This window comes from Mauremys mutica, chromosome 4 (assembly GCF_020497125.1).
Source record: "Mauremys mutica isolate MM-2020 ecotype Southern chromosome 4, ASM2049712v1, whole genome shotgun sequence".
NCBI lineage: Eukaryota > Metazoa > Chordata > Testudines > Geoemydidae > Mauremys > Mauremys mutica.
In genome coordinates, this window is record NC_059075.1 from 28,017,973 (window position 1) to 28,043,196 (window position 25,224).

General features: G+C 40.9%; 1 protein-coding gene across 5 annotated transcripts in view; it reads left to right on the forward strand.

The window, feature by feature from the left end:
• The window catches only part of CLMN (calmin), a 117,791-nt gene that overhangs the window by 86,737 nt on the left and 5,830 nt on the right, over positions 1 to 25,224 (forward strand). For 4 of the 5 annotated variants that reach the window (XM_045013607.1, XM_045013605.1, XM_045013606.1 and 1 more), the window contains exons 2-9: positions 2,677 to 2,738; positions 7,340 to 7,435; positions 9,720 to 9,803; positions 13,742 to 13,834; positions 17,911 to 18,101; positions 20,337 to 20,530; positions 21,433 to 21,515; positions 23,137 to 24,507. In XM_045013607.1, coding sequence (XP_044869542.1) covers positions 2,677 to 2,738; positions 7,340 to 7,435; positions 9,720 to 9,803; positions 13,742 to 13,834; positions 17,911 to 18,101; positions 20,337 to 20,530; positions 21,433 to 21,515; positions 23,137 to 24,507 — 2,174 coding nt within the window. Of the gene's footprint in view, positions 1 to 2,676; positions 2,739 to 7,339; positions 7,436 to 9,719; positions 9,804 to 11,782; positions 12,083 to 13,741; positions 13,835 to 17,910; positions 18,102 to 20,336; positions 20,531 to 21,432; positions 21,516 to 23,136; positions 24,508 to 25,224 lie in introns of those variants that run through there. The other variant, XM_045013609.1, reaches the window with a different exon arrangement.

The following is a 25,224-nucleotide window of genomic DNA, read 5'->3' on the forward strand; positions in this document are numbered from 1 at the left end:
GCCATTGTCCATACTTTATATTGAGACCTGCAGGTAATATATGATACTTTTTTATTGATATTCTAACGCCATAAATGTGACCTTTCAGTTTCACATGTAAGGAGCTTTTTAAAATCTGTGCACATACTTTCTGAATATTTTGGAGAAAAAAAGCCAATAGCAATAATTAGCTTGGCATTTTTTGTGATTTCAAAAGCACTTAAAGGGTAATGAATTTCTTTTTATTTAGTCCTACATAAAATCAGATTTTACAGAAATAAGCTGATTTAAAAGGCTTGAATGGCTGGCAGTGACAGATACAATTCACACTGAAAGCTCAATTCCTATACATCAAAATAAAAAAAAAATGGTGTGTGTCATTAGAGGTTGCTGACCCTTGAATTAAAATGATCAAAAGCACAATATTAAAATGTGATTTACGGAAGCTACTGCTTAACCCATCATTAGGCTGACCAATAAAAGCAATTCAGACTTCTCCAGGACATGATTACCCAGGAGGTAGGTTAGCTATTATTTTCTTATTGCTAAAGAAACAAAATAATTTAAATATATTTGTGATATGCTTTTCAAGTAAGTTGAAACACAGCATGACTAGTTTAATATGGTATTTTTGTTAGCAAGTTGTCAAATTTCCTTCATTTAAGTGAAAGCTGAGAACCACTTAAGAATAACTGTATATGCCCGAAATGAAAATATTTTCTCTTTAATCTCTTTCAGTTAAAAGAAATGTGGGTGTTACTTTTTATAATAGTAGGTAAATAGAAACCAGGCAAAAGTATGACTTTTTTTTAAGCTGTTCCTTTTGTTCAATAGGGAAATGTACCATTTGCTAAGTCCTTTTACATTAGGTTGTAAACTCTTTTTGTGGCGAGGACTGTGTCTTCCTAAGTACTTGTATAACACCTAGCATAATGGGGCAGTAGTCCTAACTGGAGCCTGTCGGTGCTATCACAATAGAAATAATAAATTCTTTGAGGGAAGTTGGCATTTTGATGCAAAATACAATAGCTCAGAGGGTAGGAAGATGAGTGTCTGATCTAATGGCTTAAATCAAGATGGGAACATTTCCCTAAAAGGTGTGTAAATCAAACTTTTTATAATGAGACTCATGCCTAGCATGACTCATACTATCATGGTGACCAGTATTGTTGCTTTATACTCCCCCGTCAGTTGTCCCTTGTTTTATACTTAAATTATAAGCTCCTGGGGGCAAGGACCATCATTTTGTCTGTTTCTACATTGCTTAGCGCAATGGAGTCCTGGTCCATGGCTCGGATTCCAAGGTACGATTACTACTACTACTATTAGTTTTTGGCCAAACCCACGACTGATGTCAATTAGTATAGCTCAGTTGAAGCCAGTGGTGCTATACTGATTCACACCAGCTGGCTCTTTATCTGTATTCCTGCTAAATTTAGCCACTAAAATTTGCTTTTATCTTAATGGAAATAGATTTAGTTCATGTTGTTAATTTAGGTTTTAAATATATAAAGTTAATAAAATCCAGACTACTTAGTCTTCTAGTATTTAGAAATGGAAAACACTTGTTAGGTAATCAAGAACATCTCTCAGTGAATGCAGGATTTAGTATCCCAATATCAGATAATAAACTCATACTACGATAGATCTTAGCCTGAGCCTGTCTCTAAAGCATCTTTAAAGGGGTAAAGGCTTCATTCTAATTCTTTCATTACCAAAACCAAAAATTCACTGTTCATAGCAACTACATGTATTAGCTCATAACTGAAGTAGCAATGGCTAGTCTTTCACTTAATCCCATGCATGAAAACTTAAAATGGAGAGAAACTAATATTCTCCATCTTGGAACCTTTTCCACAACTCCCATTTGCCACTCATATAAAGTGTCTAGACAGCCTATATTCACTGCACCCATTTTAGGCTGATGTACTCCCAGCAGCAGGCAACATCTCATCATGGCAATAGTAGAAAAATACATCATCATAATAGGCTGTAATGTTTTTCATCCATAGATCTAAATATTATCCTTACACTTTTTATTGATGGGGAGACAGAGAGAGGTTTAGCACTTATTAGTTTCAAAATGCGCATGCAAACACCTTGGAGCATCATGCCACCCTGAGTGTGTCTGGGTCCTGATTATCCCACAAGTTGATCTGTATGAGTGGAACTGTGCTTGTGCAGAGCCCTATTAACTGGAATAGAGCTCTGTGCACACAGAATGGGGTTACCTTTATGAATCAGCTGCTAGAATCTGGGTCTCTGTGATTTTACATCCATATGCTTCAAAATGTAGCCGTAAGTGGTTTGCCCAGGGTCACACGCCGAGTCCATGGTATTCATGCTGAGTGGCAGCTTTCCCAGGTATGTGCCTACCGTCTCAAATGGCTATGTATTCACAGCGGCTGGCCCCTCATGCCACTGCAGGGACACTCTGTTTTTAGCATGCTAGTGGGATCAGAGCTAGCACAGATATGCCTCCTTGAGCTGGGAATTACACCCCCAACTCAAAGTGTAGACATACCCCATGCCAGAGCCAGGAATCAAACCAAGGTCTCCTGACTCACAGTACTGTGTGTGATCTACTGGCCACACAACTTCTTTATTGTATGGGGTTTGATTATTTTTTAATGCATTAGAAACTGCTGTGAATTTTTCCTCTTCTGAAAAATAAATCACCTACTTTTTTATTTGTAGTGGAGAGGGAAAATGTGCAGAAGAGAACCTTTACCAGGTGGATAAATCTACATTTGGAGAAGGTAAGGCCAACAAATACTTTTGTCCATTTGTAAAAATAAAAACTGTTCATACATCTTCCATAAATACCTCCATACTAAGATATATATACACATACCTGTCTGCTGAAAACATAACTTCTGCCTTACCCAGGCATATTTCTTGATTTCATGTACCTTCTGGTCTTATTTATATATACTGTTACTGTAAAGAGTTTTAGAATACAGTGTGCCTATATAAAATATAGGTCTGATCCCACTACCTTCCTTTTGCTGGACTGGTTCCTTAGGTTATACTGTACTGGAGCCCTGAAAAGAATGATCCTCCAGAAAAGAAAATGGTTGTCAACAAAAGAAGAGTTAAAGCTAAAATTACACATCTGTGGTGTGAAGGAAAAGTGGAAACTGGCTATATACTGATATGTAAGAACAACAACACAATGCGAAAAGAGTTTAAAAAGTGTCAGAATAAAGACTGGAAATTCAGGATTATTCTTATTTTAAAAGAAAATAAATAGCGAAGTTGAAATGTTACTTTATTTTGTGGGGAAGGTTGAGGGCATGTTCCTGTGTCGGCAAAAGGCGCTTTTCTGTTGCTTTGATTCATTGGCTGACTGAGTTTATTTGTTACATGTGTATGATTATTTAATGCTGCGGGGTGGTCATTATGTGATTAAATGTAAGTAATTGTTAGCGTTAGGGCACATGAAAATTTCTGTGTAGGAGATTTTTATTGTCTTTTTAAATCTAAAGAAATAACGGAGAAATAAATGTGTGTGGTTTGGTTGATCTGGGCATCACGTTGGGAAATACATATTAGAAATTTGACAATGTCCTTTTCAAATTGGATTAGCAAGTCAGAGTTCTAAATGTCAGGTTTAAGATACATGCGTTCCTTGGAACATGGCTCAACCCTTCATCTCAGGTTGATAATTTACGTTTCTTGTGTTTTATTATTTGTGGGTTGGTAAGATGAGGTCTTTTCTGCGCTCTGTAGATATTAAAGACCTCATGGTGTTTATCATAATGAGTCATTTGTCTCAATCTCCTCTGTGTCTCCCCCCGTCCACCTCCCCACACACACAAACACACTGTGCTTTGGATCTGATTCTGCAACTCCTACTCACATTGAATAGTAGTTTCTTGCTTGAGTAGTCCCACCGAGAGTCAGACTACTCTCAGGAGTAAGCGCTACTCAATGTGGGAAGGTTGCAGAAAAGGAAATTATTATTACTAATGGGGCAACAGTGTGCTCAGTGCAGCACAAGACACACAACTAAGTCCCTGCCCTGAAGAGTCTTCTGTCTGAGGGGGCTAATCCTACTCCCATTGGAGTCAATGGCCAAGCTTCAGGAAGTGCGGGATTGTGCTGTATGTGCTGTATTTGTGTGCAGTTTTTGGTCTAGTTGCCACAATTCCTGACAGAGGTGGCTGCATTTCAGTGGTGGTGTAGGTATGTGATTTGTAAAGAGCTTTCAGATAAAAGTCACTAAATATATTATTTCTTAAGAGTTTTGCAGTGTATGTTACTGAAGAGGTGAAAGGATCTTGTTAAATCTCATTGGAAATACAGAATAAGATTAGCAGTGATGTTTTGACCGAAAGACCTTTGGGAACAATCCACATTATAAATAGAAAATGTGTAATTCCTTTGTGCATTAGACTTTAGGATTTTAAACTAACTGCAATTTGAAGGCTGTCAGAAATGCTTGCTGAGCATCTGGCTTCTGAAAAAGTTCTTTAATTTACAAAAGGAATTAGATCATGAAAAGGCTGCGGGGTGCTGTTAATTCTGCCATACCAAGCACATGAAGTCTTAGGAACGTTATGGACACGTGGAGTCTTTTCTCTGGATTATTTATAATTTTTTTTCTCCCCTGCTGCAACAAAGCAAAACGCTCTTTGACAACAGCCAATGTCTGCTGTTGATGACGCTAGGTTTGCTGAAACTGTCAAAGTAAACATATTGAACTGAACGAGAGCATTGCCAGAACACTTCATGATGATGGTGAGATTTCCTGAAACTGGGGATATGACTAAAGGATGGGTATTTTGTTGCTTTGCTTTTACAGATACAAAAAACTTCTTTCAAGTGTCTTCTGTGACTTGGTGTGTCCTTATTTTCCACAGTGCAGATTCATAGACTTTAAGATCAGAAGGGACCATCATGATCATCTTGTCTGACCTCCTGCACATTGCAGGCCAAAGAACCTCACCCTACCACTTCAGACCCCTAACCTCTGGCTCAGTTACTGAAGTCCTCAAATCATGGTTTAAAGACTTCAAGTTACAGAGAATCTACCATTTATGCTAGTTTAAACCTGCAAGTGACCCAGGCCCAATGTTGCAGAGGAAGGCAAAAATACCCCAAGGGCTCCTCTGTCAATCTGACTCAGGGAAAAATTCCTTCCCAACCCCAACTATGGCGATCAGTTAGACCCTGAGCATGTGGGCAAGACCCACCAGCTAGTCACCTGGGAAAGAATTCTCTGTAGTAACTCAGAGCCCTCCCCATCTAGTGTCCCATCACTGGCTGTTGGAGATATTCACTGCTGTCAGTTGCAGATCGGCTCTATGCCACAGTGAGCAGTCTCATCGTACCATCCCTCCATAAACTTAGCAAGATCAGTCTTGAAGTGACTTAAACGTTTTGCCCCCCCACTGCTCCCCTTGGTATGTGCCCAGTTTTGGGAGCAGCTGGTTAATCACAAGCCCCGTAATGAAGGAGTTGTGGATGCTCCGCACATTGCAGGTTTCGGTCCTTCTTGTGTTGGAAGTTATAAAAGAAGTATTTGGTTCAAAGTGGGTTATTGCTTTAGAAACTAATATCTTTCTCAGACCCATGGGTAGCGTTGAATAATAGTTTTTGGCTGCATGGGAGGAAGACTATTCACAAAAAGGCCCAGTTCCAAATTGCCAGAAGTTGTGCTTAATCAAACAGTAGTATGCAGTCCAACCAAAGAAGTAAAGAAGTGTCTCCTTAGGGATGAATGAGCAAGTGACGCCCAAACGGAAGGTAATTTCTGCAGCTGGGATTGACTCTGGAGGAGTGAGCAGATTTGGCCGTGTGCCTCACAGTGCACACATCATGAGACACCTCTGTGAGTGGAGGAGATGGTTCCCTTCGGAGGGCTTTGCAGGAAAAGGAAAGCTGCTATATATGAAGTTGCCATGTCATTTTAAATATATTCAGTATACTTGGAAGTATAATGGCACCAAGGGAAACTTTACAGCATAAGCAACCGAATACTGACATTGACCTGGACTGTAATCTTCCTTATCCCAAGGTAAAGCAGGAGTAACAGCACTGATGTCTATTAGAATGACACTGGCGTAAGAGATCAGAATCTGGCCCTTGGCCTATCCACATAGGGCCGAGCCCAGAAGTCTATATGGCTAGAGTCTGGTTTTTGTTACATTGATGTAAATGTGAAATAACTCTGTTTAGACTCCAACATACTGGTGTAATGAGATCAGAATCTGGCCCTCAGTTTTCGCTCAGTCCTTACTTGGGCAAAACTTCCACAGATGCTAATAAGAGTTTTGACTGAGAAGCGGAGGAAGAACTTCAGAATAGAGCCCACAGTGGATAGAAATATATCATATTTATAAGTTTGCGGACAATACCAAGCTGGGAGTGGTTGCAAGTGCTTTGGAGGACAGGATTAAAATTCAAAATGATCTGGACAAACTGGAGAAATGGTCTGAAGTAAATAGGATGAAGTTCAATAAGGACAAATGCAAAGTACTCCATTTAGGAAGGAACAAGCAGTTGCACACATACAAAATGGGAAATGACTGCCTAGGAAGGAGTGATGCGGAAAGGGATCTGGGGGGTCATAGTGGATCACAAGCTAAATATGAGTCAGCATTGTAACACTGTTGCAGAAAAAGCAGACATCATTCTGGGATGTATTAGCAGGGGTGTTGTAAGTAAGACACAAGTAGTAATTCTTCCGCTCTACTCTGCGCTGATTAGGACTCAGCTGGAGTATTGTGTTCAGTTCTGGGTGCCACATTTCAGGAAAGATGTGGACAAATTGGAGAAAGTCCAGAGAAGAGCAACAAAATGATTAAAGGTCTAGAAAACATGACCTATGAGGGAAGATTGAAAAAATTGGGGTTGTTTATTCTGGAGAAGAGAAGACTGAGACATGGTAACAGTTTTCAAGTACATAAAAGGCTCTTGCAATGAGGAGGGAGAAAAATTGTTCTTCTTAATCTCTGAGGATAGGACAAGAAGCAATGGGCTTAAATTGCAGCGAGGGCTGTTTAGATTGGGCATTAGGAAAAACTTCCTAACTGTCAAGGTAGTTAAGCACTGGAATAAATTGCCTAGGGAGGTCAGTGGAGATTTTTAAGGGAAGGTTAGACAAACACTTCTCTTGGATGATCTAGATAATACTTAGTCCTGCCTTGAGTGCAGGGTCCCTTCCAGTCCTACGATTCTGTGATTCTATAAGAAGCCTCCTCATGCTACAGTAATACAAATAGTAAAGAAGAAGAAGCATCCCTGTTTTGTAAAGTTCCACATATTTCCTTCAAAAATAATGATGATTTACCAAGTCCTGCTTTTAAAAGATTATCCAGCACTGTCCAGATAACACTACTTCCTTTCCCCACAGTGCAATCCTCCTCTGGAAGTGAAAGATTTGTTTCTTGATATTCAAGATGGGAAAATCTTGATGGCTTTGCTGGAGGTGCTGTCGGGGCAAAATCTGGTATGTATACAAGGATGAAAAACCTGCACATAGTATAGAATTATCCTTGTGTGGGTACATGTGTGAACGTGTAATAGGCCAGATTCTCCCTCGCACAGCAGAGTAAGGGAGAGGGTCACATCAGTGAGCCCAGTACAGTTCCCTTATCTGTGGGTTGGCCTCCTGTGGTCTAACTTACCCACACTGTCATGTGGTCCTTACGGGACCTTACACTGGTGAGGGACCAGCGTAAACTCCTTTACCTCACAGGAGTTTTGTGAAGCTTTTATTAATGTTTGTAAAGTGCCTTGAGATCTTCTTCAAATGGAGGGTACTGTGGAAGGGGCAAAGTATTTTTGGTAGAGCTGTATTTTTTATTTATAAATTATAGTTTTATTTTTTGGTAGATTTCACTAAGCCAAAAGATCTGTGGCTTAATTCATGTGATTTATTTTCTGAAGTAGCCCTTGGTTTCCGTCCTGATACCTTGGTTCAGATTAGTTCAATCCTTCTGGTATGTGGAGCTATGTGTTTCCAGATTTTGACCTTGCTGGCATTTATTACCTTGAAAAACTGTGTACAAAGTTCCCAGTGCCTGGAAAATAGAAACATCTGCTATAGACACAAGCAATCAATTGCAGATGGTAATCCTCTGCCCATTTTAACTGCTTGGTAGGTCTTTTTGTTCATACTTGCTAAGTACCAGATTTGCTCCTCTTATGTGGATGTAACCCTGCTTTGTAAGTAAGAGTAGAAATTGGCCCCATGATCCGCTCCACATTACAGGTGTAATTGTGTTCTCATAATCAGCTGGTGAAACTTCCATCTGAATTGTGTACAGAAAGCTTGAGAGTTGTCTGCACACTGCTGTTTTTGTGTGTCACCAATTTTGTGTGTCCACACCTATCATCCTGTCTAACTGGGTGTGTATTAGTGCAGCCTGGGGAAATCTGTGCTGCTCTCTCACACTGACTCAGCAGGGGATAGAGGTTCTCAGGGCATGCACACAGAATGGCGTGAGCAACCTGTGTAGCAATGCATCCTGGGATGTCCTACTGCACAGGTAGCCTGGAGGAAAGAGAATTGGCCAAACAGGTTACACAGGCAGAAGTCTAGCCACGTAACAAAAAACAGTACACCAAACTGGAGTTACAAGGCCATGGGGGAGCTAGCAGCTTGTCTTCACACTTCACTGCTAAGAAAGGTGCGTTTTTTACCTTGTGGTAACTGATGTGCATGAGCTATCCTGAGGTAAAAATACAATGAAGACAAGGCATTTAGTTTTATCATGAGATAAATGTGCCAAGGTCAACCCCAGGCTGTCATGGTAAAAGTACAATGCTGATCTTCATGTGTTTTACCTAGGGCTAGCTCATGCTCATTAGTTACCTTGAGGTAAAAAGTAGGGTTTTTTTAGCAGTGAAAACAAACCCTAGATCTCGGGCAAGGGTGAAATGCTGTTAGTTGCAATGATTATTAACTAAGTCTTGACCATATCATGTGCGGACAAAACCTGTTTAGAACCGGTCATGCCACTAACATTATAAACTTGGTTAAAAGATAAAGTGTAGACCAGTTTTTCTCAACATTTTTTGATACCAGGGACTGGCTTACTATCTTCCTAAACTGTGTCAGGGAGATAGCAGGGACTGGCGCTAGTCCATTAACAGGTCACGGAGAAACACTGGTGCAGACAAAGCCTAAATCAGGGGTCCCCAATGCGGTGCCCGTGGGTGCCATGGCGCCCGACAAGGCATCTAAGTGCTCCCGCGTACTGGCCGGCGGACAAGTATCTGCCGAAATGCGGCCGACAAGCTGCATCATCCAGAGGCATCGCTGCCGAAATGCCGCCGATTTTCGGTGGCATTTCGGCAGTGACGCCTCTGGATGGCGCTACTTGTTGGTGGCATTTTGGCGGCAACGCCTATTGACGTTGCCGCTTGTTGGCAGAATTTCGGTGGATGCTCGTCCGCCGCCACAGTCCTCCACCAGACGAAAAAAGTTGGGCACTACTGGCCTAAATGATTAACTCACTAAGCTATGCACTGGCCCTTTTTCATGACTTATTCTATCACTTTGCTAGCCACTGAAGTGAAGACAGTAGGGATGTGGGGGAAGGGTGAGGGTGGTGGTTATGTTTTTTACACTTGCACAATGTCTTAGAGATTCTTAGATTCTGAGACCAGAAGGAACCATTGTGATCTGCTCTGTGCTTTTTTTCTTCATGTTAAACAAATCACTTAAATAATCCAAAGTGTTCATCACTAGTCTGCATTTTAAAACAATATGTATTTCTGTTTTCTAGCTGCATGAATATAAGTCCTCAACCCATCGTATTTTTCGGTTGAACAACATAGCTAAAGCACTGAAGTTTTTGGAGGATAGTAATGTAAGTATTTCCAAAGCTCAGTCTCAATTTCGTACTTTCCTCAGTATCTGTTGCAAAGATAATTGCACCTAATTTTCTACACAGCATGCTCATGAGGAGTGCACTGACTGAAAAAAGTTGTGCCGTGTTTAACAGCAAGGCTAAAATACCACACAAAAATGTAGAAGAACACCTACAGAGTCTAAAAAACAAGGATTATGTTTTCATTTTATAATGTAAAAAGTTCAACAGGATTAAAGGATCAGGAGACCAATATTAAAAGAAAATAACTAGAAATTCAAGTAATCTTTACTGAATTGATTCTAAGTGCCTTGATTTCAGTTACTTTGAAGGCAATAATTGACTTCTTTCTTTTTTCCTTTGATTAAAAGTATTTTTAGTATCACAAGTTCTGCATTTCTCTACTTAATTGCAGCTGCCGCTGATCATGAGTCCAAGGCAGGAGAAAATTAAATCTGGAAAAATTAGATAATAAATATATAACTTTTGCAGTCAAAACAGTTTAAGAGTGGACTTTCTTCTCGTGCCACTTTTACACTAGTGCAGTATCACTGATTTAAGTGGAGCTACTAATTTACACTATTGGCCCAGTATTTTAAAATGAAATAATCCACACTGATTTTTTTCCTCCAGATTTTTTTTACGTTCAAGTGTTATGGATGTTTTATGAAAATATTCTCCACTGCTTATAAGATACAACATGGCAGAGAGATATTGGAAGTGATGGTGGAAACATCCAAGTCCCATGCTACACTTTCTCTGTCATGATTCCTGTATATCACATACCCCAACTCTTTTTAATAGGTAAATTAACCCTATAATAGTGAGACTCCCTTTAAAGTGTCTCCTGGTGAGATGGAAGGGTGGCAGCATTCTCATCATACTGCAGACCTTTCTTTCTTTCTTCAACTCAGCTAAATCTGCAGCTCCTCAAATGCTGCACCTATTGGCCATTGATTACACAGATACAGCCGCTAACTTTATGCTGGAAGCCAGTCGCTACTTGTCTACAGTCCGACCACCAACCTAACTCTCCTTGCTGTTCTGTGTCTCTGCCCTCCCAGATACTGTGTCTCTTCTGTTCCACTCCACTGCTGCCCAGGAGCCATTTCCCTAGACCACCCACTACTGAATATTGGGCCAAATTTTGCTGTCATCTATGCTGGTGTAACCCCATTGATTTAAAAATATATTCTACTCCAGATTTAGAGCAGTATAATCAGGCTCTGTATATTTTAAAACAACACATTAGTAGCATGTGCAATAGGTTTCATTTAAAAAAAAAACATTAAACAGAAATTGCCTTGTCACACTGTCTCTCGTGTTACTCTCTTCCAGTGGCTATATGCACAGAGTAGTAGGCATGAGATGAGACAAATTAATACGGAGTTATGTGGCCTCCTATTAAGTGATGGAACACAGAGGATTACCCCATAGTGTTAAAGAGCTCTTGACAATCAGTGTGTATACAAGAAGAGTGAAATAATAGAAGCCTGTACAACAGGTTTCTTAAAACAAATACCGTTTTTAAACAGTAAATTCAGTGCCCTAATTCTTCTGTGTTTAATGTATGTTATGCACACCACAGAATGTGACTAGGTTAAGAAAGGGAAAGGCCAAATCATGCAGTCCTTAGTCCTTATTAAGGCAAAATCCTATTTCTTTAGTGGGATTTGTTGCCCGTGAGTATTTTGCCTCAGTAAGGACTGCTGGATCTGCAGACCATCTGCTCCACTTCCATGAATGGAGAGGATCTTGGCTGTGGGAGAAAACACTACTTCTGCAGTATACTCCTTTGTCACTGACCCCATGGCAGCTCCTCGGTGGCTTCTCTGCAGGGTTAAGCTTTGTGGATACAGAGAGGGCTGACTGGGGAGATGACCCATCTTTGTGAAGTCGTCCCCCTCCAGTTTTGCAATAAATATACAAGTAAGCCCATCCTGGCTGACAATTCAGTCACAAAGCCAGTCAACACCCAGGGGCAGACTGAAAACACCTCTCTTCCCATGTTGCTCCACCCACTTATAGCACTAAATTCTACATATGCTGCTGTCATCACAGTCTACACTACCCTGTTGCTAAGGGCTGTTCTATGTCATAGTCTGTAACCCACTTACAGAATCTAAAGGCAGAAGAGAGTGGGTAGAGCTTTCCTGAGGCACAATCAGCCTTTTAACTGCCAATTTGACAGTCAAATCTATGTTGATTGTTTCCATAAGCGCGTAGGTGGCTAAAACTTTACAACTGAATGTCAGCTGTACAGGGATGGGTTGACAAAGGTAAGCAGCAATGACAGACAACAGCTGATACTGGAAGCAGGCCAACAATAACCTCCAGCTGAGAGCTCCCACCTTAGGCAAACTGGCATTTAAAAAATGCAATAGGCCAAAAAAATTGTCCCATACCATCTATTTTGTTAGAAAATTTGAATCTTGAAGTATGACAGCTAGAGGAGTCTTCTTACTGGGATAGCAAACTATTCTGTAAAACACAGGTTACAATGCTATTTTAATCTTATTTCAGTTCAAACCAAACTGGGAGTGAAGGGTGGTGAGGAAAATGTTGGCAAAATGCCTTGGCTACATGGAGCTAGAAGTTTATTTAGTAAACCACAAATGGGGTGGAACCTGTCTCAGTCTGCAGTTCTGTAGGGTAGTGGGATAAAGTGATTCACATGAATGATATTTCTGAGTGATAAATACAGACTATATACCTGGCTTTAAATCAATCAGAAGGTCATTTGCAATATTGACAACTTCCTTGCTTCCTGCTCTGCTACTTTGCCAACAACAAGGCAGCATTGTCTAAATGAATAATATCCTGGTGTTGTTATGTGAAAGAAACCACAATGTGGGAACTTTGGGGTCTGCTAAGATTAGGCAAACCCAGCAATTATTCTAATTGATCTTGTCAGAGATCAGCGATAAACTCTTTAAGAAGCCATAAGGTAAAGTGTGGGGAAGGGAGATGCATGTTAAAAAGAAAAGTGAAGTCTTGGGAAGCTTTATTTTCCTTTGCACAGAAAGTGATTTCAGATCACATTACCCTTCCCTCGAGTTTATACTGTTTTTAATCCAAACTGTCTGAATTTTGAAGTGGCCTCATTCCTCACTATAAGTGTAGAAAGTGCAATGAGATATGCAGACCCTTTGAGGCTTACAAGTGGAATCCTTCTGAGCCAGAACAAGCCCGTTCCAAGTTTGTATGGAAGAAATACCAGTTTGAGAGGGAAGGAGATGCTGACACTGATGGGGAGGAAGTAAAGTCTCAGGGAAGTGGTACTGGGTTTACACTTGCTCTGCTGACCCTGGCTATAGGGACTGAGGCTGGAAATGATCAGTGTGGGCTAGGACTTACTCACTTCCTTCATGGTGAGAGACAAGGTTGACTCTTGATAGTTACAAGCTCTCCTCTCTCTCTGAGATCCATGAAAACAGGGTGGGGCTGGGACATGTAGTGCCTCCGAGCAGCCATATGTATAACCCTAATTCCTAGTAAAGCTTGCTGGGAAATAGGGAGTGTATAAAAACAGCATCTTCCCTGCAGATGAGAGAAATCTGGTAGCCCAAGTGGTCTTTAAAGAAAGGAGTAGGCCAGTAAATATATATATATATATATTCCTTATGATGTCTAACTTTTGCAGTCATTTTCCTTGTAATGACATTAAGACAGATGCCTCTGAAGAGTGTCCAGAACAGCTCTGGAGACTGTGTGCAATTTTTGATGCCTTTATGGACTGGTTTAAAAAAAATGTTACCCAGTCACGGACAATTTTTTGTTAGCTCATTCCAAGAACTGACTCTTTCTTGGGATTTAGAAGGGTTCTGTGATTGTCCTATGTCTGGGTTTGAGCTGATGCATTTTCTACATTTAAACTGTGTTTCTTATGTAATCTATGTATACAGATCCTCTTAAGCTTATAACCTACTTTTCTATAGGTAAAACTGGTTAGCATTGATGCAGCAGAAATAGTGGATGGAAACTCTTCTCTGGTACTTGGACTAATATGGAATATAATCCTGTTTTTTCAGGTAAAACCATTTATATGCTGTAATCACAAGAGAACTACGTCTATAAAATCATTCAGTTCCAGCAGAATACTGACCTATATCCATAAAGACAGAAATAAAGCACAGGGGGATTGATCGTCCTCTAACTTACATCAGTTTTATACCTAGTATCTCAACTCTGATCTAGAGGTGTCACCTGTAGTAGTGATCTACGAGTCTAGGAGCCTGACTTCATCTTCCAAGCTGCACCATGGTCTCTCCCTGTGGCTGAGCATTGTGGGATGCATTGCAGAAGCTCAGCTACAGAGAGGAATTGGTGCATCACAGAAGATGTAGCCTAACCAGGGGGCAGGGCCCAGAGGGGAGAATAGGGGTTGAGGGACCTAGAACTACAAGTACAGTGAAGCAACACAGTTGCTAAGGACTTGTCTACACTACGGGGGCTACATTGGCATACACCTCTCTGAGTGACAGTAACTAGGTCAACGTCAACATTCTTCCATAGACCTAGCTGTGTCTATACCAGGGGTTAGATCAACACAGTTGCAGTACTTAGCATTGTGATTCACACCCCAGTGACGTAGCTTTGTTGATCTACATTTTTAGTGTAGACCAGGCCTAAGGCAGATGGTAAAGTTAATGTTGACCCGAAATGAAACACTTTGTTCTGCTTGAGTGATTTTTTTCTCTGTGTAGTGCATTTCAGGTTGTGCATGTGCTCCAAGCACCCAGAACTGGACATTTTTCCCTAGCAGTATTCATCTGGTCTACACAGGCACCCCCACTCTCCTCCTGCTCTACAATGTAGGGACAAAGGGGGCTGCTGGAGTACTGCCATCTTAGTTCCTTCTCGCCTCTTGTGATCTGAATGGAGCTTCAGTGTCCATGCTGACTTCTTCAGGTTCTCTCTGTAAATAGTTTCTTTAAAAAAAAGTCTATGTTTAGTTTGTTCTTTAATATAGTTACTTAGGATAGATTTAGGGGTTTGGTTCCCTAGTTTGGAACCCCCCACACCAGGATGTATCTCTTCCCCCACATCCCCAATCCAAGGAGAACCAGATTGCAGGACAGTGTGCCAAAGATCCCCGGCTTTAAAACTACGATATGTGCCACAAGCCCTTCCGAGTCACAGACCATCATAACACCTGTCTCTACTGCCTGGAGGAAGCGCATATCCCATCCAGGTACAGTACCTCCAGGTTGTTCCCAAGTAGGACTAAACTCTGAAGATTCCTCCTGGAGGTGAGAACAGCCTCTGACCGTACAGATTGCCTGTATATTGGCCTGAAGAAGGTAGGAGAGGCCACACTTCTTCCGTCCTGGGTGGTTCCAAGACTTCCACCCCTCTTTTGGCTCAGAGAGACTCTAGAGAGCATAGCCAGGACAAACACAGGTAGTGGTAGGGGAAAACACAGGGGCTTCCCCAACAGCAAGAGGAAAGATTCCCCCCCTCCAAGCCCTCTGAGAAGAGGCAGAAGTCCACATTCCAAACCAAGTCATTGGAGCTTCATGCTCCAGAGCGGGATGGTCTGGTACTGGGAAGGGCCGTACTGGGATTTCTTTGAAGGGCAAGACTTCAGCTCCTTCCAGTACCAGGGTTGGAACTTGGGCACCAAAATCTACAAATCAGTGCTGCTGGTGCCATCTCCCTCAATGACTTGGGTTACAGAAATGACTTCATTGACTTTGGCTTGTTTCTTGGCTCGAGATAATCTCTTGGTATTCCTGGAACCAGAATCTCCTCAGCTTTCCAGAGCCCTGCACCAAGTACTGGGACTTCAGCTGGTACTGAGCTCCCTATGGTATCTCTCTTCACCCCCAACCTTGAGTAGCAGTTAAGCCAGACTTGCACCAGTACCATCAACTAGCCAAGGCAGGTTGTGGCCGCCTCCTCCAGTACCCAGAGCTCCTCCACTGGATCTGCAGTCCTAATCCTCGAGTTAGAAAGGACTATGATTGATGCCCATCTCCAGAATATGCCCTGAAGGGTTCCTAGAGATTGTCAGACAATATGTCAGGAATCTTCAGCATATTTCACCTTTTAACTGAGAATTAGGGAAGGATTTACCGCACCAACCCAGTCATGCTTCATCTGAGGGCATGGTGTTTGGATGGAAGTTGGAGTTAGAAAAGCCTATTTGGCTGATGCCCGGGCAATCCAGAGCAGTAGTAGGAAGGACTCTACCAGGAAATGTTATGAAGCAAAGTGGAAAAGATTTGTTTTGGTATGACCAATGAGGAGTTTCCCCTTATAGGCTAAGAGTCTGAATTTATTGGATTACCTGCTGTCCTTAAAATCCACGGTGCTGTCTGTTAATTCCCCCAGAATACACCTGCCAGCCATCAGCACCTTTCATCCACCGGTAGTTACCTATTCTGCTTTTTCTCATCCCGTCATTTTCTACTTCTTGAAGAGTATGATTAGGCCTTCCCTCTAGTGGCTAAACCTGTACCAGCCTGGAACTTTAACTTTGTTTTATCATCCCTGACTAAATTGCCATTCAAGCCTCTAGATTCCTGTCTGCTACATCTCTCTATGAAGGTAGCATTTTCAGTTGCTATCACATTGGCCAGAAGAGCTAGGGAATATGGGGCGCTCCTGGCAGACCCCCCTCCCAATACAATTTTTCTCAAGGATGAGGTATCCATAAGACTGCATCCAAAGTTCTTTCTGAAGGTGGTGTTGGACTTTCATCTTAACCAAAGTATCCACCTACTGGTGTTTTACCCTAAACCTCACTTTAGCGGGGAAGAAGTGGTGTGGCTCTCAACAGACAAGCCTAGAACTCTTGCCTTTTACCTCCAAAGGACAAAATCGTTTCAAAAGTCTCCTAGGCTCTCTGTATCATTGGTGGAACAAATGAAAAGAGAGGCCGTTTTCTCCCTGAGGCTGTCATAATGGATCTCAGGATGCATCCTACTCTGCTATGAGATGAACAATATCCCCCTCAAAAGCAATGTGAGAGCACATTCGACAAGAGCTCAGGCAGCATGGGTAGTTTACCTTAGAGATGTCCCTACTGACATCTACAGAGCAGCAGCTTGGAGTTCTGTTCACAGCTTTAGTAGACAATATGCACTGGTGGAAGCAGCAGTTTCTGATATTACTTTGGACAGGGCAGTTCAGTCTGCAGTCTGAGATTTCAGTGCCTGAAATCTTATGACACAACAGATTGCAGACTGAACTGCCTTGAAAGAGACACTCTTTGTGCACTGCACATAGGAACAATCACTTGAAGGTGACTCAACTTGCAGCAGCTTGAGTTCTTTGACATTTGCAGTGAACTACCTACCCTCTTTCTCCACTACCCACCCTCTTTCTCCTGGTCACCCTCTACCTGGAACTGGTGGTAGAGAGGGAATTAAGATGGCAGTGGTATGTCAGGCCCCTTTATCTCCTTGGTGTGGAGTGTGGGGAGACCCTGCATGGCCCAGATGAACACTGCTAGAGAAAAATTTCTGGCTCTGGATGCATGGAGCACATGCACAACCTGAAGTGCACTATTATGCATATGGACAGCACATCTCAAAGAACTCGTTATTAAAAGGCGAAGTCCCCATCCCCTCTGGTTGGCATTTCATTTAGATTTTCCCAACAGGAAATTCTACCAAAATCTATCTTTTCCAACAGAAATCTTTCATTTCAATTAAAACCCCTTTTCCCACGGGACAATTTTTTTGTTCTAAAATTTTCAACCAGGCCTGTAAACTAATATCTATATCCTTGCCAGATCTGAGCTTTGTATAATCTTGAAAGCTTGTCTCTTGGGCCAACAGAAATTGCTCAAATAAAAGATATTACCTCACCCACTTTGTCTTTCTAATACCAACATGGCTATAGCAACACTGCATGTATCCTTGCCCATCAGTCTTGACATCTCTGTTGAGACTGCCAACAAGGGTGCTGCTAGTTAGGTCTATTCTGGTCGGTGTAGTTGTTGCTGAATTCTTTAATGCTATTCTTTAAACCTATAATTAGACTCTTAACTGAATTTCAGAGGAAACAGAAGAGTTACTTTTCTTGAAAGCAGGATTTAGGGATGATTGAATGTCTGTAACAAATTGAAATACCTTGTGTTTTACCTTTTTCAACACAGATTAAAGAATTGACAGGCAATCTCAATAGGAACTCCTCCTCTTCCAGCCTGTCATCTGGGCCCAGTGGGGCTGACTCAGACACATCTCATCCGAGCACTCCTAATATAGAGAGAAGCATGTCTCTTTCAGTGAAGGATCAGCGAAAAGCAATCAGAGCCCTTTTAACTTGGGTTCAAAGGAAAACCAGAAAGTAAGCCAACCTCCTTTTGGTAGCTTAGAAGAGTCTCCATTTTACCAGCTGCGAATGAGTTTCTTTCTGAGGTTTAAACTAATTTCCCTCTGGAGTCCATGGGTGGAATCTATGTTCATGTTTTAGAGTGAGCAGTTTATATTTTTGCATATTTTGGATGAGATCCTCAGGTGGTTTAAATTGACTGACTGATTTAACTGGCAAATATCAGGCCCCGTATCTTCCTTATTTCACTCAGGGGCGGATTAGGATGTTACGGGGCCCTGGGCCAGAGCAAGTGGGGGCCCCTCCCCACCCTTTCTACCTGCAGTCCCCCGGCATCCTCCCACGCTCCAGCCAGGAAGCAGAGTTGGGGTGCGGGGACTTGCTCCACTCTGCCTGCCTGACGCTCCTGCCACTCCCTGGCAGGAGCACCAGGTGAGCGGAGCAGGGCAAGCCTTGTGTCCGACCCCGCATCCCCTCGGGAGTGAGGCAAGCCCCCGTGTTCTGACCCCGCTCCCTACCTGGAGTGGCGGGAAGGGGCAGAGCTGGGCAAGCTCCCAAGTCCTGACCCTGAAACGCTGGAGGGGACGGAGCGCAGGGGTGCCCATTTTTCAGGAATTGGCCCAGTGGCTAATCTGCCACTTATTTCACAATATTGTGCATTCTATGTTAACTGCAATCAGTATGCTTGGCAGTATGCAAGACACAGATGCAGACTCATCCCCTGTCCTGAGGTGTTTGCAATCTATTGAGTGTTTTGTGTAAATCACAAAAGATTAGATATAAATGAAGGATTTGAATCTGCAAATAATTAATATCAAAATATTTTGATTGCATTTAAGATAATTGTTATTGTTGTTTTCCTCTTTGGGATTGCTCTGTTCATTCTAAAGAATCAGACCTGTCCCTGCATAAGAACTGCCATTTCATGTGTTATGCAACAAGAGGTGGGCTTCAATGGGAACACTGGATTAAAAACTCCCTTAAACTTTGGTGAAATTTGCATCTTAATCTGACCTTTGCATCTCAAGATACTCTGTAATAAAACCAAGTTATGATTTAAAATGAAACATTACTGAAAGGGACACTGTTAAGTAGTTTAGGCCAAAAATATTAGTTAGTGTAAAATTGTTGTAGTGCAGAGATCTCTTTTGGATTTTTCATATAGTCCCATGGAATCATAAAGAAATGATAAAGAAAAAGCCAGAGTTTATATGAGGCATATGAGTCAAAATTCACTTACCCAAATTAACGTATTAGGGATTGACAACAAATCTTTGCTGTACACAAGAGAACACTTGGGCCCACATTGCAAATGCAAAATTAAATGGTCATTTCTAAAAATCTTCTCCATTGGACCACATCCATCCCTGGTGAAACTCTGGTGAAGTCAGTGAAATTGAAAAACCAGGAATGAATTTGGCCTGTTGTTTCATGATCAGCTGCTGCAAATCCAGACAGCAGAGAAAGAACAAGTTAATGAATAAATCCTATTTCTAGAACTATGATGCTGACCAATACGATTGATAACTGTGGAATACCAATAAGGAAACGATAAACAAGGCAATCAAAGGCCATCATGTTTTCAGTGCCACTCAGAAATATAGTTTGGAAGGGAATCAATGGTTGGGAAATGAATCATTTTATAGCTTCCATTGAAAGAAAAAACAAAGTACCGGGATAGTGAAAACGTGGTTGTAGCGTTTTAAACCATGAAACTTTCAGAACTCTCTGTCTTTCATTTTTGTTCTTGTAAAAATGCAAAAGTTGTCAAATGTGGATTTTTTTTTGTATCCTGCATGGCATAAATGTCTATATTTAATGCCAAGTGTACACAAAATATGACTCATTTATGATAGGTTTTAACATGCTTATGTGTTGGCCCCTTTCCCATACTATGGCATTAAAACACTATAGCAAAGTAAAATCAGTAATTACTCAGACATTCGGCTTTGTAAATGTTAAATACGGTTGCTAAGTACTTGTGGGTTTTGTTTTCGTTAATGACTTCCTATAAGCAGGGTTGATCTCAGTTGGTAGCCAAACTGTTGGCTCAACTTGCAGTGAATCTTTATATTGTATAAAAGCGTTTCCTACTGTCCTAGAGCCAAGAAACTCTCCTGTAATGACTAAAGCCAGACAACTTTACTTATAGTTTAGGAGTTTTAGATGGTGGCGCTGCTTTTGTTGAGGGATGGTGGTTATTATTTTTAATGTATATTTCTACAGTATATATTTGCTTTTTTAATTTAGATATGGTGTTGCAGTTCAAGATTTTGCCAGCAGTTGGCGGAGTGGCCTTGCTTTCTTAGCTATAATAAAAGCAATAGATTCCAACTTGGTAGACATGAAGCAAGCTTTGGAGAAATCAGCTCGGGAAAATTTAGAGGATGCTTTCAGCATAGCACAAGATAATCTTGGTGTTCCTAGACTTCTGGAGCCAGAAGGTAACACATTCACAGCACCCTTCCTTGGTGCATCTGTCAAATAATTAAAAATTTCTGACTTTTTATTTTTATTGCAATAGTTCCCATTAGCTTCAGTCAGTATCGGGTCCCCATTGTGCTGGGTACTGTACAAAATCAATCCTTGTCCCAAAGTACTTATAAAGACAAAATGAGCAAAGGGTGGGATAAAGGGATCCAGTACATGAGCAAAATGATCAGGTGGATGGTAGGCATATGTCTTACTAGCTCCAGTTATTTTCTCTCTGTTCCTTTTTTAAAATTGTCCTTGCTTATTCTAAAATTCCTTTTTTTCCTTTTTGCCTATTTTGAATGGTCTTAAATTTAGTTTTAAATTTTCCTTGCCTCTTACATTTTTTTTTCCTACTTGAGTAAATGAAATTTCTGCTGTAATACCTGTCCCTACTCTGTTTGATTCAAGCCTAAATTGAAGCTGGGCCTCGATCCTACAATTGATGGCAAGTGGGCAGATGGCTGCATGCAACTGGTACCCATTTACAGGCATAGGATATCCCTGGCTTTCCCACTGGAAACAAATCACTGCCTGTCACTCAATGAAACCACTGGCTGGTGAAAGAGCAGCACTGTCAGGCTATGATGGGAATATCCTAAGGAGAGTGACCCTGACCTAGGACTTGTTTGAGTTTGGGGAGTGGGGGAAAGGTATTAAGGTGGAGGAGACTGAGGGATCCTCTGGGTTCCATCAATGATTAAGAGGATTCTGCCTTCTCTCTTCAAAAATAAAATAAAATAAGAAGTCTGGGTTTTCATAAGAATGTTTCTACCTTGAATCATAAAAGTAGGATATGCCTCTGAAGGCCCATTTCTGTGCAAGTCCTCTTTCAGTATTTAAGAGCCCAGTGCTTTGTGTTTTTTCTCCATAGATGTAATGGTTGAGTCACCTGATGAACAATCAATTATGACGTATGTGGCACAATTTCTGGAGCATTTCCAAGAGACAGAAGGGGTACGCTTTTCTTTCATAAAGTAGTATTTTCATAATTTGTCATGGCATCCTTGAGGAAGTCAGATATGTGTTCTCATTTTTACCTTCAGAATTATTACAAACAATTTATTCCAAGTGGTTTAAAAGCCATATCATATTTCAGTGATTCATGTTGTGTTTGTCTGATCCAATACCTTAGGTTTTAAGTTGGGGCCATTAAACTGCTTTGGAGAAAATAAGACTCAATCCAAACATTAAACCCAAAGCTGGTTTACAAAAGTTAGGATCAATTCAAATAAGTACTACTCCACTCCTCTTTCATCCCTGAACCTTAATAGGCTTTCTCCTTGTGCTAAAATCTACCCCCAGATTTCAGACAGTTTGGCAGACTTTGTTGGACTGGTTTCTGTCTTCACATCTCACGAGATTTGAGCTCAGATTGGTGATGTTGTTCAAAAGACATAGTACCAGATTCAAGACCGCAGAGGTGAAATCATGGTCTCACTGAAGTCAGTGGAAAAAACTTCAATTGACTTAAATGGGGCCAGGATTTCACTACAGACCTTACCTTTGATAAGGGGCCAGTTTGGGATTTATGGGAAAGAGCTGGTAGATAAGAAAACTTCATGTCGGGGATGGAGAGGGCCTTCTGGGGCTCTAGTAGAGGAGTTTGTTGTAGAACAGAGGAAGGGAAAATAAAGGAAAGGAGACATTCAAAGAGCTGAAGAGAATGAGAGTGAAGTAGGAACTGGAGAGATCACATTTAAATCTGCATAAGCAGCCAGACATTTCAGGGCTTATCTGAACCTCAGACCTCTTGAGGTTGGTCATCACTAATTTAAATTACACCTTTTTGGTATGAAAAGGAGATTCCAAGGATGTTTGTTCCCCAGCAGAAGCAGGATGATAGTTTTCTTGTTCTTCCTCAAGTAGCAGATAAAAACACAGCTCTTACACATTCAAGTTACTTTGATACTAGTTTTCTTCAGATTTATGTTTAATAAAGTCTCCAGTTGCATTATTCATGCTACCTGTGTGTTACAGCATCAATTTATAAGGTTCGTTAATTGTATTTTATGAGTGAGAAAAAACTCAAATTTCTTCCTACTTTTCAGATAAGCTGCCCAGCTCAGATTGTAAATAAAAAAAATCAGACTAGCAGAGCAATACGATCTACAGTAGATTTAGTGGACTCTTGGGTTTATTTTACTCCAGTTTCTGTATTTAATATATATTTAAAGCAGATATCCCCATAAAGGCCATATGGAGAGGTGAATTGAATTAATGATTGAGAACTGGGATTCGGGTGACCAGATAGCAAATGTGAAAAATCGGGTCGGGGGGAGGGGAGTAATAGGAGTCTATATAAGACCCAAAAATTGGGACTGTCCCTTTAAAATCAGGACATCTGGTCACCCTAACTGGGATCTCCAAATTCTAATCTGGCTGTGGCAGGGACTTGCTGTGTGGCCTTGTACAGTTTAACCTCGTTAATTCAGTTTTCTGACTTACAGAATGGGACAATCATTACTTGACTAGTTCAAAGGATGATGTAAGGGTAGATTAATGACTCTTTCCATAGCAATTTGAAAATGTAAAGTGATATGTAAATTACTGTTTAATGCTATATCATCCTTTACAGGAAGATTTTTCAGATCCTAATAAGAAAATCCCAATTGAAGCCACACATGTCCATATTAAAGACACACCTTCAGAACAAGAGGGCAAGATCTTGATATTGAATGAAAATGGAGAACGTATGTACACTGTTAGCCATGAAAGGAGCCACTCTCCTCCTACAAAGGTTCGTGTCCGTGATTTGCCCGAGGAATTCCAGTCAGAAACTGCAGATGAAGAACTTAATGACAAATTGAATCAACCGTTATCAGATAATTCACAGAGAGTCTCAGAAGAGTCATTGGTTTTGTTGTCTGCAGAAGAACCTCAGAGGCCTACCTCTTTGCAGATTACAGGATCTGTCAGTTTTGAATCCAGTTCCTCTTGGGAAGTTCTTAGTGATAAACTGATTCAGAATGAAGGGAGCATATCTGATGATCAACTGAAACAGAATGATGACCTTTCAGCAACTATTTTGCCTGATCAGAAAAATACTGTTGACACAGTTGATTCAGAATCATCTTCTAAAGAAGAATTTACTATAAAGATGTCTCCTGAATGCAACAATGAAATTAAGGATTCACTAGTCAACAAAACATGGGATAGTTGTTCTTTGAGCCCATTATCTCAGACTTCAGATGCACATACAAATGAACCTACAAATCTAGTAGAAAACACTGAATCCATAACTTCAACTTTTCTACAGGAAAATGCTTCCAAAGAAGAGGATATACGTAAATATGTTTTGTGTCTACTAGATGAAGAAATATCTAAAAAACTTCCAGACAGGTATGAACATCCAAAACAATCACCTGTTTTTCAGACAGTACAAGATACCAATTGTTCATCCAAGGATTCTGATCTGAAAGGTGAAATGGAAATATCTTTGTCTTGCAAATCTGAAAATTCAACCCCTCCAGTTACAAAAATTCCTGAGAATTTTGATAGTCATAGTGAAGATGGATCTTCAGCTAAAATGTCACCAAATTCTTTGAAAGTTTCTGTAATTCCCCACGATCTTTTCTACTACCCACATTACAATGTTCCCATATCAGCAGTTTTGGAAGCTTTTGCTAAGCCTAGTCCTGCCTCTTATGTTTCTGAAAACAGCAAAATCTGTGGTGAGCTATCAATGAATTATTTGCATGAAGGGGAGCCATTGGTACTAAACAATGAAAGAGGCATTCTGGACCCAGGTCTGCAAACCAACCTGAGTGTCTCTCCAGCAGAATTGGTTGCTGAGGACATAGAAGAGGAGAAAGTGGGTCCTGACAGTCCCACTAAGTCCTCCTCTGAAAAAGTACAGGCTGCCCGAATAGGAAAGAATGTGGAACTCAAGAAAGACAGCAGCATATCCACAAACTCTCAAGATTCTACAAATCCAGAAAATCTTGAGGTACTCATCTTGATTTTTAAATTTCAGCCACCTACTTGCTTGTATAAGTTGGCCCCAACACCTTAATTTCACTACAAGACTTTCGAATAATTGTATTAAATATGCTATATCTATTCTTCCAAAACATTGTTTACCACTGCCCTCTGCAGGATGGAATGTCAGATTGTGTGATAATGTTGTTCTCAGAACAGCTGCAGGCAATATAATATGAGCCCTGATACTACTACCCAACTGAGACTTTTTCATGGGATATCACTAGCATTTAAAATAACTGTCTAATGTCTGTGTAGCTGACATTGTGATCATATTGGCTTATAAACCTTCTGTCATGGGGAAGGCTCCTACGTATTACAGCTGTTGCCGTTAAGGGCCAACGGCATGCTTGCTATACAAAACATACAAGCGAAGACAATTCCTGCCCTAAAGAGTATAAATCTAAGGACCTGCACCTGCAAACACTCACAAACTTGAGTAACTTTACTCACACAAGTAGTCATATTAACTTGAATGGGACTAATCGCACAAGTAAAGTTAAGGCTTGTACCAGCTATACTGTTATAATTACACTGGTATAGTTAAAGTTATATGCCAGTCTAATTCACTATGTGGGCACACTTATTCTGGAATAAGAGTGTCTTTTCAGTTTAGCTTAAACCTCTTAAAAAATGACATAAGATAAACTGGAAAGGGGCATTTTTATTCTGTAATAATTGTGTT